The 16827-nt window shown below is 39.8% G+C and overlaps 1 protein-coding gene across 1 annotated transcript; it reads left to right on the top strand.

Moving 5' to 3' along the window:
- Nucleotides 1-706: 706 nt before the first annotated feature.
- Dio2 (iodothyronine deiodinase 2) lies at nucleotides 707-15879 on the top strand. The gene is made up of 2 exons (XM_090344641.1): nucleotides 707-1768; nucleotides 10531-15879. The coding sequence occupies exons 1-2, from the start codon at nucleotides 1547-1549 to the stop codon at nucleotides 11116-11118; spliced, it is 810 nt and encodes a 269-aa protein (XP_090200767.1). The 5' UTR covers nucleotides 707-1546; the 3' UTR covers nucleotides 11119-15879.
- The last annotated feature ends 948 nt before the right edge of the window (nucleotides 15880-16827 follow it).

The following is a 16827-nucleotide window of genomic DNA, read 5'->3' as shown; positions in this document are numbered from 1 at the left end:
TACAAATAAGTTTATTCTTTAGACCTATAGCATTCTAATGCCATATAAAGTTCCAGTGACTAAGCTCAGTCCCTGCCTTGAGGATTTTTTTTTTTTTTTTGGATTGGAAGTTTCAATAAAACTGAAAACTTGTATTAAGTTTCTGCAGGAAATGTTGTGATGATACTCAAGAGAGTTAAAAAAATTGTTTTCTGCCACACATTGGCTTTTCTTAAATAAGATTATAGCTTAAAACTATTTCTAGGTCACAGATCAGCTAGAGAGGCAGAGTCATAGAATATAGCTACAAAGGTCCCAGGTAAATATTTCTATCTTCCTAAAAATGGAAAAAAGACCATCTATATTTATTTACTCTTCTTTACTACCTACCCACCTAGAGCCTTTTTCTGTGAAAGTCCTGATTAAGTTAATAGAAATGATCATCACAGGAGAGAGAGCATTATCATATTAATCAACACATTATATTAAATTACTTTCTCTGAAGTTTGGAAGCAGTTCCTGAAAGCTGTCAAAGGTATTAATTTTTTCCCTCCCTCTTTTTTTTCCCCTTCCCTCCTCCCTCCCCTCCCTTTAAATCACAAAACAAAATTCCACTGTCTCTCCCCAACCCCTTCTGAAAAAAAAAAAAAAAAGTTGTCGAGTTTTGCTTTTCTATTCACTGCAGTCCCTGGCCAAAGTAAAGCCCTCTTTCTCAATGACGTCAAGATCTTTAGCAAGATTAGGCTTTCATTTCTCTATTGCAGCAATTAGCCAGGGAATGTATAAAAGACTTCGGGAGACTCACTGGGCTGCAGAGAGAGGCACTTTGTACCACAGACAGATAGCAGGAAGGAAAAACTGGAGGGAGGAAGGAGAAGGAGCCGGTCACTCCTGGAGAAGGGAGACCGGAGGACGTCTGGGAGAACAGAAAGTGTGTTTCAAACGGGAGTACAGAAAGAAAGAGAGGGAGAGAACTAACCTTAAAGCACATTAGGAAAAAAAAGAAAGAAAAAACAAACAAACAAACAAAAAACCCAACAGCAAAACTCTGGCAATTCAAGGAAGAAACAGGGCTGCATTTACAGAGAGACAATGAAGAGCTAAAGAAATTTTTTCTTTTTTCTTTTTGCTATCTGCGCCTCAGTCTCATAGGTGCTTGGAAATGAAAGTCTCTAACGGACTCTGACAGGGGTAAACTGGATTAGGAGTGGCACGCCAGCATTTTTTTTTTTTTTACATCTTAAATCCTGAAAAAAAAAAAAAAAGCAGCAGCTCCGAATTGAATGAATTGATGGGCAGACTCCAACTTCTGGGCTGCAGAAACTGAACTTGGTCTTGCCATTTCTACTTCTTTGAAAGAAGAGACAACTTGGGCTTCCTTTTAATTTAGGTTTTTTTTTTTTTTTTCTTCTCCTCCTCCTCCCCCACCCCTCCCCCTCCCCCTAGCCTTCCTCCTCCTCTCCTCCCCCCACCCCCCTCTACTACCATACTCCTTTTAAATAAGAGGGTGAAGGGGAAATCAGAGCCCACACGGGACTGACTGACGACTGACTCAGGAGGCAAGAAGATGGGTATCCTCAGTGTCGACTTGCTAATCACACTACAGATTCTGCCAGTTTTTTTCTCCAACTGCCTCTTCCTGGCGCTCTATGACTCGGTCATTCTGCTCAAGCACGTGGTGCTGCTCTTGAGCTGCTCCAAGGCCGCTCGCAGAGAGTGGCGTCGCATGCTGACCTCAGAGGGACTGCGGTGCGTCTGGAAGAGCTTCCTTCTGGATGCCTACAAGCAGGTGAGCCCTGTGCAACCTAAACCAGGGCTTCCAAGATTGGGGATTAGAGGGCGGGGGGGGGGGGGGGGGGGGGAGGGGGAGAGGAAGGGAGGGTTGTCGAGCACTGGAATGAGAGCTGGAGGCTTGCCTGGTGGTTGTGGATGTGCAAGAAAGCCTCTGCATTTACACCTGTCACCCTAGGTTAGACGTGGAGTGACAGACATGAACGAATCTGTTATGACTGGATGGTCTAATCAAGAGCCTTCTGAACAGGAATTGCTATTTATTTGTAGCTGTGTTACATATCAGAGTACAAGGTATTATGCCTGTAAAATAATTAGGGACAAAATCAGAAAAACAAAAGAAGTTGGGGGTGAAGGGAGGGGACAATGCTGAGTTTGGTTCTACTCTTGGCATAAGCTGGAGGAAGATTTGCTGCTTTGGTGGATGGTGGGGGGCGGGGGTAGTGAGATGTCCTAGGAAAGACTGGGTTAACACTTTTCTTCCTGAAGCTGTCAGAGTCACCAAACAGTGCAGATCATTGCAGGGGTGGCTGGGCATAATAACCACTTTGTTTCTGGTGGAGGGTAAGGGTTCAGTGAAAGTAAGCCTGGTGACCTTCATGGGGTAGATGTGAGCCTCCCAAATTATTACTTACCAATCTACGAAAGGAAGAGCTGAGTACTAGCTGTCAGAGGTGCAACACTGGGTCCGGGAAGCAGGATCCACACCTCTACTTTCTCCAAAGGAAAAATAAGTTGCCTTAGAGAAAAGCAGATGGGTCTTGTGGATTCATTTCAATCCCATGCAGTGATAGCATCAGAGCTCTGGCCTCCTTTCCCCATGGAGACGCACAACCAGGTATGGTTGGAAAGCCAGGTTGGATGATCTTTGTTTCTAAGTGAAAAAAATTCTGGTGTTGTTTCCAATACTTTTTTGCTGCGGGGCCGGGGGGGGGGGGGGGGGGGGGGGGGGGGGGGGGGGGGGGAAGGACTGGTGGAGCATTTTCAAGGGAGATCTTAAGGGGGGAAAGGGCAACATTTTGGCCCTGTCCTGTTCCTTACTCCTTATTCCCGTGTGACTCCTGAAGACTCCCTGGGGTTAGAAAGAATGAACTCATGTGGCAAAAGTTGGTAGTGAAGGAGCCAGTGTTGGTTCTCCTGGCAGTGTTTGGGAAATCTTACTGGAGATGTCAGGGAAGGAGGTTTGAGAGGAATATTGAAGCCAGGTGTTCAATGAAGTAGTACACTTTAGGCAGGCAGCACTTCAGAAATATTGATGGAAACTCAGAATAAGACAACGGGAAGGGAACGAGTCTTCCGTAAATAAAGACTAGAAAAATAAAACTCGGTACCAGTTAAAATGAAAGAATGAAAGAATCCAAGGCAGAAGTGTTCCATCCACTGAAATCCAATATCCAGAAAGAACATATCTATGATACATTGGAGACATTTTTAGTATGGTTAATGCTGAGATTATTGAGAGGAACCTGAAAAAGAGCTGCTTTTATTATTCTAAAAGCATGTGAGTAGTCAGACCTCTTATTTAGTGAGTAGGAATCTTTTCATAAGAATATGAATGAGTGCTCTAAGTCTTAATATTCAAATTCACTCTTGTTATGTATGTAGGGACAAATAAGAGGGATGAGAAAGGAGATGCCAAAACATTCACCCTCTCATTCCATTCTCACAGAACTGTACAACAAATGTGAAGTTTTTATGTTTTCTTTAGGGGAAGGTAGATAAGGAACAACAGGTACATAAAAGTAGTATTCATCAGGAATTTTTCTCACCATATCTCTATTTCATGTCTTAGATAAATAGAAATATCAATGCCTGGATCTCAGTATTGTAAATTCTTACTTTTTGTGAAACATTTTGACTTTTGCTCCTGAAATTTTTTTTATTTGCTTTGATTTTTTTGCCTGTCCTGGGGCTTAAACTCAGGGCTGGGGTCCTATCCCTAAGCAACTCTTGCTCAAGGCTAGCCAGCCCTCTATCACCTGAGCCTCACCAACACTTCTGGCTTTTTTTCTAAGTAGTTTATTGGAGATAAGAGTCTCATGGACTTTGCTGGCCGGGTGGACTTTCAACCACCATCCTCAGATCTCAGCCTCCTCAGTAGTTAGGATTCCAGGCGTAAGCCACCATCTCCCAGTTAATTACAGTTTTTAAAATTACATATTTAGAAGCGCTTATTGCCTTTATATCCAATACAAATCATCTTTCACATTGAATCTGATGACTGAAATATTACCCACCAATATTATATGAGGCATCTTTCCTATTAAACAACTTAGTGGGACTGAGATGGAAAAGCAAACAAATGGTTCTATAATAAACATTTTCTTCAATGTATACTGTTCCATTGTGTTGTAATAGTTTGTTACTCATGTTCCAGGAATTTGAGGACGATGAGTGATTTGGTTTTTCTTTTGGAATATTGTCTGTGTATTCCTCTTCTTTGTCTCTGAACATTGATTTGATTAGTGACTATGATGGATGTTATTATAATGATTTATTTAATAGCTGCCATGTGCAGCAGTGACCCTAGGAACTTTATATGCAGAGACAAGACGGGACTGGACTGGGCATGTAATGAATGGGAATCTTGTGAATACAGCTGGGTCCTTACTTTTGTTTTGGTCTTCAAATATAGTCTTCAAGTAATGGTTGCTGTGGTGGCATTTGGGGATCACTGCAAACCTCTCCAACGGGTTGAATCATGTCACCAAATGGTGGTGTCATCGGTGCCACTGTCTTTGGGTGTGGCCACTTTGAGAGACACTGAGGGAGGCTCTGTCTGACATGGCACACCAAGATTTCATAACCTTGACTTCAATATGTAGAAGCAGAGTTTTCCAAGATGGGATTCCCACACGTGATATAATTAGCCAGCTATTTATTCTTCTTCAATCTGCTGTTCATTGAATGTCAGCTGTTGGAAAGATATTCGAAGATGGTGGGATAAATGTATGTTTCCTGTATTTGTAACAAAGGAGAGACAACACAATACACAAACACACACACACACACACACACACACACACACACACACATAAGAAAGACAATGCCTTTTTTTCATTCAAATGCTGAAAGTGATTCAAAATTCACTGAATGGAGAAGCTTTCCAAGGTCATGGGTGCTTGGTAAGTGGTAGGGTTCTCTGTACCCTATTGAATGAAAAGAGTCTATAGAAACTCATGGGAGAGACTGAGGTAAATAACAGATGTGAGTTATTTAAGTTTCTAAAGTCACTGTCACTACTTCTGAACACTGTACCCTTGTGCTGGTACTTGAAGACTCAAAATGTACCCAATAAGCAAACTGTCCTGTCTGGCTCTTACCTAAATGAAGTGTAAAAGTAAACACACAGTATAGAGCTGACAAGCAGTTCAGTTTTTGCACGGTTAATATTGCAGTGGCACAGAAAACATATTCATTTGAACATATAATTTGGGTTTTGAAAGGGGCTCTTTAACTTTCTCTTCCCCCTCCTCATTCACCTCCAGCCTTTTGACACAGGGTTCTACAATGGAAAATGGCTCTTTCAAGAGATAAATCATCCCTAAGTTACACAAATAAGTTCACAGCCAGAGCTTGTCCATGACTTGGACAAAGCATTGGGCGTGATAGGTCTTGGGGTTATATTTTCAGGGTACAGCAGATAGGGAAATGAACCCAGGTGGAGTTCAACTCTGCTTTATTTGCCCACTCTGAATGCACATGGTTAAACTTCTGCAAAAAGTTTGTTTGATCATGTTTCTAAAGATGTTGATGTATTCTGGTCATTATGTCAAGAAAATGGACACTTCCTGAGAGTTAATCAAGCCATTTCTGTGGCTTAAGATAGCAAGAAGTAGTTATAAATACTCTGCTCAATATCACTTCCATCTTTATCATTTGCTTTACTATTTATCATAAGATTATATGATTAAAAAAACATTTCACAATGTTTTTCATCCTGTGAGAAAAAAAGATCAATAGCATATGTTCTGTTTCCTGCTATATTTGATGAATGGTTCATCTCCTTGCCATAAACAATCCATATGCTATAAAGTAGCATTATATTTTCCCTATGAATTAAGCATGGGTAGGGAAAGATATGATGGAGAAGATGCCATGTGTTAAAAACACGTCCATTGCAACCTTTAAACTTGGCTCTGAGATGTTGTGTGGTAAACAGGCACATAGTTCATTCACCTCCAGTTGCTATTGTGTCCATGTTGATTACAAAAAAACACCAGAGAAGATTACGGTAATTGTGATGAGAGTAGAGAAAAGTCAGTGATGACGTTATCACGTTTTACGTATGTCCTTTCTGATCTTTGCAAAAATAAAGAGACCGTTTGGGAACATCGGAACTTCAAGACCAATTAGTGGAAACGATGCTCCTTGTGTTTGGGCATTAAATACCGGGCAGGGTTCTCTTTAGAGCGGCTAATGCTGGCAAAGAAAGAGGTACCGACCTAATTACTCTTCCGCAAGAGTAAAAAAAAAATGCCTTTTGAATGCCTCTTTGGCAAATATGTCTCATTAAGGACAAAAACCAAACACAAACCCTCTAAGCAGGAGAAATTAAGATGATAGGTAACTTGTGGCCAGGAGACTTTCTGTGCCACTGTGGGAAATTAAAACAAAGTTTGGGAGTACCAGGGGATAACTTGTTTTTGTTGAGTTTCTTTTCCTGCCGACAAAATGTTATTATGGGACCAACTTTATTTTCTTCATCACTTTGGCTCTGTGTCAAGGAATGCTTTGCTTCTGGTGAAAACAAAGAATCTTCCATGGTGATTCTCCCATTCTATCACAGCAAAGTTGTTAACTAAGCAAACCAGGAAACTCTTTGAAATTCTGATGTCACTCAGCACTGGTGGCTCAAGTCTGCAATCTTAGCCACTCAAGAGGCTGAGATGTGAGGATCACAGATCATCAAAGCCAACCTGGACAGACAAACTCCGTAGACTCTTATGTCCAATTAATCAGCAGAAAGCCTGAAGTGGAGGTGTGGTTCAAGTGGTAGAATGTCAGACTTGAAGGAAGGGATAGTGTCTTGGTTCTGAATTGAAATCTCAGTTCCTGTACCAAAAACAAAACTAACCAAAACAAAAGCGGATCTCAAAGAGATTGGTGATTAAACGAATAAGAAAGAATAGAAATGTCTTTAAATATAGAACAAACAAGTGCCACAAGTATCTTTTTCTTTGGTTTAACTAACTTATCCTCCATTAAGTTTTAGCAAAGATTGACAAATTTGTGATTGTTGTAGGGTAGTCGTAGAAGCCAGACTGCTGGTCTGCTCATTTGAATTTTTTCATCAAAGTTGTATGGTTTTCTATTTTCATTTTATTAATAGAATTATTCCTACTATGCATTTTTCTCTTATCTTGTTACCTTTATGAATAAAGGTATCTGTTAATGACATTCTAATCTACACTAAGGTCTTATAGTTGCTCAATTAAGTAAAGGGGATTGACACACTTATTTGCTTGCCAGTTTACATATCCAAGAAGAGATGATTGGTTCAGTGCCAGTAGCTCATATCTGCAATCCTAGGTCTTTAGGAGCCTGAGATCCAGACGATTGTAGTTCAAAGCTAGCCTGGGGGTAGAAAAGTCTTCAAGACTCCACTTCCAAAAGAGCTAGCAAAAAGCTAGACTGGAGGTATGGCTCAAGTGGATAGTGCCAAATAAGCAAGTACAAATCCCTGAATTCAAATTCTAGTGTTCCCCCCCAAAAAAAACCCCAACAGATAAAACAAATAAACACAAACCATATAAGCCTATCACCATTGGATGTTAATTATGATAGTCTTTTGAGAGATCCCAGGATGCATATCTCTGCATATTCTGGCTCAGATTGCTTATCTATGGCCTCAGTATGATTTTCACATCAGGTCAAGGTGATTATTTAAAATACTATATGAAACTGGAATAACAACCACAAGCATTTGTTCAACACAATTTCTTTTAATGTATTTCTTAGACTTAACAAGATGCTACCCTATACCTAGGAGCATCATATAATAGATAACTTTACTTTTTTTTCCACTTTGGAGTGACAATAAGACACTTTAAATTTTCTGAGATGAATCAGTCCATGTTTTAGAGTTTTGTGGCTGAACTATATGTTGTCTCCAACAGGGAAACATTTTTACTTTCTAAGAAAATTAACTGGAGGTAGCAGGAGCTCACCTGAGATAGAAGCACCGGATTGAATTATTTAGGTGAATAGTCAAAAATAACACCAGGATCAACAGGTGTGTCTGGGTAAGGGTCAGATGAGCCATTTATCAAGACTACACCATTGTTCTTAGGTCCTAAAAATGACTCCAAAATGCTAGGAACCCACCAGTCTATAACACAAATATTATTTTTCTCATGTGTGTGTGTGTGGTTACTTACCTGGAAGTATCTGTTGTACACTGTAGTGAAAGCATTCAAGTTTTCTCATCACACTATATGGAGGGATGTATGTAGAACACACAATATTGTTTAACAAACAATCCCAATGCTCCTAGAATGAGGAGACCTTTGTAGGAAAAATCTCCCAGCAACGTGATAGCAATACTCTAAGCTACTATAAATCCATGGTTTACTAGGTTTATAATATCTTTACAATGAACATCTTTAAGTGGGAAAAAGTGTACGTTCGTACGCCAAAGACAAACATAAATGTAATTTGTGTGAAATAGCACAGTTAAAAGTGGCTTGGATTAGATTTGTCCATTGAGCATCACTTGCAAATTAGCCAAGAAATTTAATAGAAATCAATAACTATTTCCCAGGTGGTAACTGAAACTGTACTTAGCTAAATCACATCAACAACATCCTTTTCTAAAAGGGAAGAATATTATAGTAATAGTACTTGTTTCAAACATGCCCTAGTAGAATTTTTGAGGGGGGGAGTAGAACTTAGATTCCATTTCTATGTTAAAGTCAGGTATATATTTAAATTAGATAGAAGCTTTTAAAGAAAAGTCTTTGATTCTATTCTATCAGCTGGGATTGTGGCTTCATTAGCAATTTATTTCTAAGTAGCTCCAATTAACAGTGGCAGTGTTATATATGGCTATACTTACACCAAGGAGATAAGTCGATCCAGTTGGAAGGTTTTTTTTGTAATATTAAGCATAGTGTATAAAAATCAGTTGCATGCTCATAAACTATCCTATTGTTATTGGAGTTGATTACACCATTGTAGGGAGAGATCCAATTGTGTTCATTCTAACTGAAGTAGTTGGCTCTTTTATGGTGCTTTTTTTGTTGTTGTTAACAATTTACAGATCCAGAGACCACCAATTTCTTTCATTATCCTGATCTACTATTTACATAAGGATCAAAGTGGCCACATAGACCAATTTTATCCCCATCTTTCCATTGAATACTTAAAAAAATCACTCAGAGACTCTTGTAGGAGATTATATGGTTTGTGACTTCTTAGATAGAAGGAGAATAGTCAAACACAATAGAAAGGACACATAGATGAAAGTGGTACTGTTGGTTAAGGGTAGGGTGGTAGTCTTGAGCTGAAGAGCTCAGGGACAATGCCCAGACCCAGAGTTCAAGTCCCACGACTGACACAGAGATGATGAAAGTAAGATCCTGGAATAACTGTATTTTTGTTCATCTGTTTTTGTTGTTGTTGTTAAGTGGTAATTGTGAGTTTCAAGATACAAAAACTATAACAGGGGCTGGGAATGTGGCTTAGTGATAGAGTGCTAGCCTTGAGAAAAAGAAATGATAGTTCGATTCCTCAGTACCACATACACAGGAAACAAAGCCGGAAGTGGCACCATGGCTCAAGTGGTAAGAGTGCTAGCCTTGAGGAAAAGAAGCTCAGAGACAGTGCCCAGGCCCTGAGTTCAAACCCCAGGACTGACAAAAACAACAAACAAACAAAACAAAACAAAACTATAACAAAATTAGTAGCAGAGGAAACCTCCAGGGAGGGTCCCACATCAAGGCAAATCCAAATCTCTTCTCAGGACAATTTATTTATTTCAGTCACAGAATTTCCCAGGAAAAGTGGTACTATGCTTCACATGGTGCAGTGACATGATAATGAACATATATGTATCCACACCATGACTTGTAGGTGAAAACTCTTTTCCGTATGGAATCCTCCCATAGCCAGATAAAGAGAAATCAGGTATTATCACCATACCAAGGAAGGTATGACCACTGAGTGGGTGAAGTGAAGCAACCGTGCTTACCAACGCTGGATGCTTAGGTTGTTTAGACTTATCCAGAAATAGTCCTATAGCGCTGCTGTCCATTGGTGGAGATGAAAAATAACTTAGCATTGTGCATGACAATCCAAGTTCTGCCTGGGTACTTGAGGACTCAAAAAGAGGCAAGCTGTCCCAAGACTCAGATAATTTGTCTTCAAGTAGACCATTTGCTGCTAACTTTTAAAGAATGAATCCAATTAATCATTTGTTATACAAGGGCTTGCTAGGTATTGACAACAAAGCAAAGATAGTGTAAAAAAAAAATACCAGCCTCAACTCAATTATGAGATGAGTTAGCTCCAGTGCTGTGGATGACAGAAAGCAATTAACTTCGATGACTACAGGATGAAAACAAACGAAAATGGAAGATTTTGATTTTCTTTTGGCCATTCTTTATGCTACCTGCCAGGATAATCTTTTTTTTTTCCACTCCAATTAATACATTTGCCATCTTCTCTGAAGGAGGAACCAATTGGTATGTAATGTCATATTCTCTTTCCTGATGTACAAATGTATATATATATATATATTTTTTTTTTCTTTCTCATCAGGTGAAATTGGGTGAAGACGCCCCCAATTCTGGCGTGGTGCACGTATCCAACCCTGAAGGAGGTGAGAGCAGTGGAAGTGATACCCTGGAGAAGACTCTTGATGGAGCCGAGTGCCATCTTCTTGACTTTGCCCATGCTGATCGCCCGTTAGTGGTCAACTTCGGTTCGGCCACCTGACCTCCCTTCACCAGCCAGCTGCCAGCCTTCCGCAAACTGGTGGAAGAGTTCTCCTCGGTGGCTGACTTCCTGCTGGTCTACATCGACGAGGCCCATCCTGCGGATGGGTGGGCAGTGCCTGGAGACCCCTCTTTGTCTTTTGAGGTGAGGAAACACCGCAACTTGGAAGATCGATGTGCCGCAGCCCACCAGCTCCTGGAGCGATTCTCCTTGCCGCCCCAGTGCCGAGTGGTAGCTGACCGTATGGACAATAACGCCAATGTAGCTTATGGGGTAGCTTTTGAACGTGTGTGCATTGTGCAGAGACAAAAAATTGCTTATCTAGGAGGAAAGGGCCCTTTCTGCTATAACCTTCAAGAAGTCCGGCGTTGGCTAGAGAAGAATTTCAGCAAGAGATGAATTCTAGATTAGCGGGTTCAAGGTACGATTGTAATAGAATTTATTTTTTTTCTCAAAAAAAAATGTTGTAAAGGAAAGGAAACTTGAGAACTGCATCCACTATTGCAACTGAGTCTCATTGCCTTACGGAAAGGCAGCCATTTATCTGTCTGAAGAATATAGATCTCTAACATCTCCCTGAATAGTAGCCCTGAAAAGCCCCGAGTGAAAAGATCCAAGTTGGATGTGAGTCAATGTTGGCCCATTCTTCCTTGAGAGAGAAGCTGCCCTGCTCATCCAAGCTTTGGGACCTGAGAAACAGTCCCGCAAAAGAGTGTGTTAGGGAAACTCCTTGAACCCAGGCCTCGTGGTCAGGCCCACAGTATGCAGTGTGTTAAAATCTAGCCCACAGAATGTTCTGGGCCAGTCATCGTAGCCTAGAATTCCCAGGTGTATTTGCATATACCTCTACCTTGAGGGGTTAGAATGATCATCTGAAATGTGGCAAATGTGGAAAGAAGTAGGAAGGAGGGAAATCGACAAAGTGAGCAAAGAGGAGGCAGAGACATGCTGTACGTAGTATTTCCCTCAGTAGAACATGAGACTAACGGTGCTAGCCACAGATACATAGAAACATGCACATTAACTGGAAAAAGAAAAATGCTCGGCTAAAAATAGCATAGAAAAAAATCCACCTGAAAGCAAGGCATTTGCTACATACTTCCAGATTGAAGCAGAAAAAAAAGGATGGAAATGAAAAAATATATATATTTGTACTAATGATATTTTGTAGGAATAATTACCTTATAAAACATGTATTTATTTTCAGTGAGTGAATTACAGCCCATGATGTCTATTAAAGGGAAAAACCAGTGAATCTAATGGTGCTGGTCTATACCTCCCCAATTCCTGCTGCTGTCCTGTGGCTCTACTCATGATTAGTCTCATTCTCCATGGCAATATTTCCTCTCAATGATGAGTGAAAAGGTGGGGAGGCAGATATCCTGGGCATTTAGCTACACCCCTCTTTTCTTCTTAAATTGGTGAACTGTAATGAATGAGTGGCACAAATAAATACGTTTCTTTGGTTGAAGAATAGAAGAGGCAGATATTTTTGAGATAAGTGCTTCTAATGATGTCTGGGGCTTTGATAGGAGATGCTACTCAGTATCAGGGAATTTGGTGAAATAGAATTTATACTGATTTGAATTTTTGACTTAGGTTTTTTTAGGTCCCGTGTAACTGAGGTTTAACAATCAAATATCCCACTGGTACATGAGTATAATCATATATGCATAACTATGCTTATATATCATGATTCTCTAAAAACATTGAATTTTTCTTGTAATACCTAAAGATCTTAAATCCTCCAATAGAATAGATTAGCCAATTTTGCATCACAATTTTTTAAGTTTGAAGGTACTGCCAAATCATGACAGATGGGCCCAAATACAAAATCTTTACATTCATTTCATGAATAACTAGATCATAGAACAAAAATAATAAGAAAATACCATCTCAAATGGAAAGTATCTTTTTAAACAAGTTGTCTGGAAATTATAAGAAGTGTGAACTGGGGGTGCAAGAAAGAGGAGAACAGCAATGTAAGAAAAACAGCAACAAATCAGTCATCTAACGAGCGGGCAGACTGTTCATTTATTACGGCAGTATTATGACTGATGTTTTTCTTATGGCAAAATTGAAGCTTTCCAGGATTTTAAGTTCTGTACATAAAACAAAGAAATGGGCAAATTTTAAGCATGAGATGTTATGTGACTCATTGCTGTAAAATCACATGGAAAATAGATTGAGATTCTTTGTTAATTCTTGCCATGAGAGGGTATCAGTGATTGCCCCTCCCAAATTGATTTTTATCTTCAAAATAATGTTGAGGAGCCAATGGCAAAGTTGGCTGTGGTCTGCCCACATCACTGTCCTTACATTTCTCCTTTGTTCTACATGGATGATAATGGAACAGGATGTCAGGAAAGCTGGTGGGGGGATGAGTTTGGTTAATGCTAGGCTAATTGTCTAGGGAAAAGGGTGATGGAAAAGTCACCTCCTTTGGTTATCTTTTTTTTAAAGAAAGGGAAGGTTGTATATGTATGTGCACATGGACATTCTTCTGGGTGAAGTCCAGTGGAGAAATGAAGAAGAAATAAACATACAAAGATGTAGGCTGACTGTCATGGAGAAAGACAGGTTCATTAGAAAATGGGAAGAGATATGGGAAGAGAAGTTGTTGAAGGGCCTAATGGAAAAAGAGAGAATTAATAAAGCACAGAAATTCTACATTATGTAGAATGGCTTGATCTTTATTACAGAATGATAAGCCTGTAATACGATGGCCTATGTATCCCAACCTAAATGTTTATGATTTCCTGTCAGTATTCCTTCCAGAAAACTAACAAGAAGTCATCCTGGGAGAGAGAAGGAAATCAGTGGCATAAGCTGATACTCTTAGAGAAATTATCAGATTATCAATACCTACCCATCTAGCCTACCTTTTATAAAAAGAATGTTTCTGCTCTAATTCTCACAAGGCTAATATTTAATATGTAAGACTCTGAATTCCTTCTTCTTAGTACATACATGTCCTCCTTATAGTCTGTGTTTACATGGAGCTAACGGTTTAGCTTTTAAAGCAGAATTAGCTTGACTAATATTGAAATTGTTTCCAAGAAATTTTAGATATTATTTCAGCATCTGGATTTACTCAGACATGTAGTGTTTGAAGGATGTCTTGGAACTATTCAAAACTCACTTTATTTTTATTGCTTTGAGAAAGCATTGGAGGAATGGAAAATGATTTTCTTGAATGGTCATGAATGAAATGCCTGCACTGCTGTGTAGATGTGTTTCATACAGCTATTAAAATGCAAAACTGACCTCTGTAGGGACAAAATAGCCACTGTTTTTGCTTTGTATAGCTGAAGTAACAGCTTCTACAACTCTCTGTACTCACATTTTGGAGGTAGAACAATGGGTCCTGTGTCTTCACCTCATTTATGGAACGTGTCCCTGATTATTTTTTGGTTCTCCTAACATCGAAGTAGTCTATCAATTTATTTAAATACTTCTCCCCAATAACCAAGAGATGCTTATCCTTTCATCATTTTGTTTGAGTAGGATTCACTCTTTGGGTTCTTAAATAAAAATATAATATAAAAGTATAGTGAGATCAGGTGTGCATATAATGCCAGATGGGCAGGTGAGAGACAATATTTGTGCCTTAGAAGAATGTCTCAGGTGGGAATAAGGTATCCTTGTCCTTGTCCTCTAGGCTTTGTCCATACAAAGAGAAATGTACTGATCTGTAATGGATTCCCATTTTGGAAGTCAAAGTGGAGTGACCCAGACACTTGGTTTACCTGACCTCTGACTGATGGTTTGGAAAATAAGTTTAATTCGAATTCCTTGGCCACTGCAGAGGGGAAAATGTGGGACTCTGATGTCTGCCCCATTAAAAGATGACTGAAAACCTCTGCACATGGTTACAGATGTTCAGAACATGTGTAGTGTCATGTCTCTCAGCAGTGGAGACTGACAGTAAGTCTTCTAATTCCAATAGTTATTATTGCTATTAAAACAGTGATATTACCCCAACTCAAACTTCCTACTTCCTTCTTTGCCTTAACATGGGAGCCAAACCCTCTGGGTTTAAGTGGACTTCCAGAATGAGTGAGCGCTGAGTGCAAACAGCTGCCTGGAGGTGGCACTGCCTTAGTCCAGTCCAGGGCTGGGTGAGCTAAATCGCTAACAAGGAAGACTTAGTCCTTGAAGATTTGGTGAACTGAACTGGGAAGGATTGGAAGAGAAACTTCTTAGGGTGGAGGAAGGGTGCTGAGTATCATTGAGTGACTTCAGGATGAGGAAAAGCAGCGGCCACTTCCTCATGCCCTGGGTTCCAGGTAGCCACTAGACTGGACAGGTCTCAGACTTGACAGACCTTGCTCTGTTCCAAGGTGCGTCTGAACTAACAGAAAGCAAACACGCACAGATACATCCAAACAAGACAGCTCATGCAAGTCAGGGCTTGCTGGCCTGTCTTGGGCAGCAACAACTAGTGCTCTGGGGAGTTTATTTAATATTTACCGAGACTTTGGAGACCCAGCAGATGTTTAATGAAGTCACTATTTTGGCTCAAACTGCCCTCCCCCTCTCCATTTAAAAAAAAAAAGAAGCAAACAGGTAAACACAAAAATGAAAGAAGCCCACAGTAAGGAGTGGGAAATAAATAATAATTCTCTCAAGACTGCTTTAGACCAGGGCACTGGTCAGCGTGGTTTTACTGCGTGTTAGGATTGGGGAATGTGAAGACATAAGAATCCAGTACTTTATAACCAAAGCAATTACCAAGATATTGGGTAGGGAATGTTGGCCAGTTCTATTTAGTTTTGCATCACATTATCTCCAGAACTCAGTAGCCCAAGAAATCGGGCATCCGAAGAGGGAATCTGAGATGTGCAGAGTTTACTAGTGTGCGAATGATAACTACTGACGAAAGAGCTACACACTCAGTTAGTGGTTGGATGTTGCCACATTAGTTTGTCTCTCCCCATCTCTGTATTCCTAGCAAGGAGAATCTTCGGAACACCATGCGAAGAGTACTGGGTTAATGTGATGATGAATGTATGTGTGTATATCTCTGCTTCTCAGTGGCAGAAAAAGAAATGCTTTGGAGATTATCAGTAGAAAAGCGTGTTATTATATTGGTGCTGAGTGCTATGTGTGCTTTTACAATGTGTTCTTGTATTTTAATAAACTTTAAATAAAAGAATAGTGGTACTCTTTGATTCTATTTGTTTATTTTTAAATTACTTTCTAGACCATGCCTCAGGCTGGAACACATTCATGGTTGACAAGGGAAAAAGAATTCATCATCTTGATATTTATTCCTTGGTATTCCTGGGCAAAAGAGGCAGCAATGTCAGATTATTTTAATCTCAAACTGTGTGCCAGGGTCGTCAAGGAAATTAGGACAAGTTGAAAGAAAACCTTCAGACACTTTCCATATTTATGAACAAGTCACACACAGAATTCATGGAAAGAGGCCTGTTTAAGAGACCGTGAAGCAGTTTGTTAGCTTTACATCTCAGGTTTTCTAAGTGCAAAAAACATTCCAAAGAGTAGGTTAAAGCAAAACACACACACACACACACACACACACACACACACACACACTATACATTTCCTTGCACATTTGTATCAAGCACGTTCTACTCTGTGAGGTTATAAAGATGCGATATCATATGGCAATGGTGTCTGTATTAACAAGAAATTTATTTGAAACATAGTTAAACATGTGCCATTTGTTCCTGAGAACAGGGTAATTTGCCCAAGTAGATCTGGAGACTCAAATTGCGCATAACAATTTCATTTATATTTGCAGCTTCTTACATAACACTTCACTAATATTTGTAGCATCTACATAACATCCTGGAATTTAACTGGAAAATCTCAAAGGACAACAACAACACAAAAAGCATGGGGCAACTTTCTGTTTGTGTTCTTTGCAGGGTTCAGTGCAAGATACAATTTGATGTATAAAAACTGAAAAACTAAAGCCATGACTCCAGGAATTGTATCATGGATTCCTCAAAATCTTACAAGGGACAACATTGCCTCAGGAGCAGATGGGTGAAGAGATTAGGACATGCTAGTGGTTGTTAGGTCTTTTTTTTTCTTTTCTGTTGCTTTTGGTGTTTGCCATTTCTCCGTAATTGGTTTCTCCTTATACTG

Source organism: Megascapheus bottae, chromosome 14 (genome assembly GCF_031878675.1).
Source record: "Megascapheus bottae isolate mThoBot1 chromosome 14, mThoBot2.hap1, whole genome shotgun sequence".
In the NCBI taxonomy this organism is placed as follows: domain Eukaryota; kingdom Metazoa; phylum Chordata; class Mammalia; order Rodentia; family Geomyidae; genus Megascapheus; species Megascapheus bottae.
Note: the sequence above shows the minus strand (reverse complement) of the source record. Positions and strands in the feature narration are given on the sequence as shown.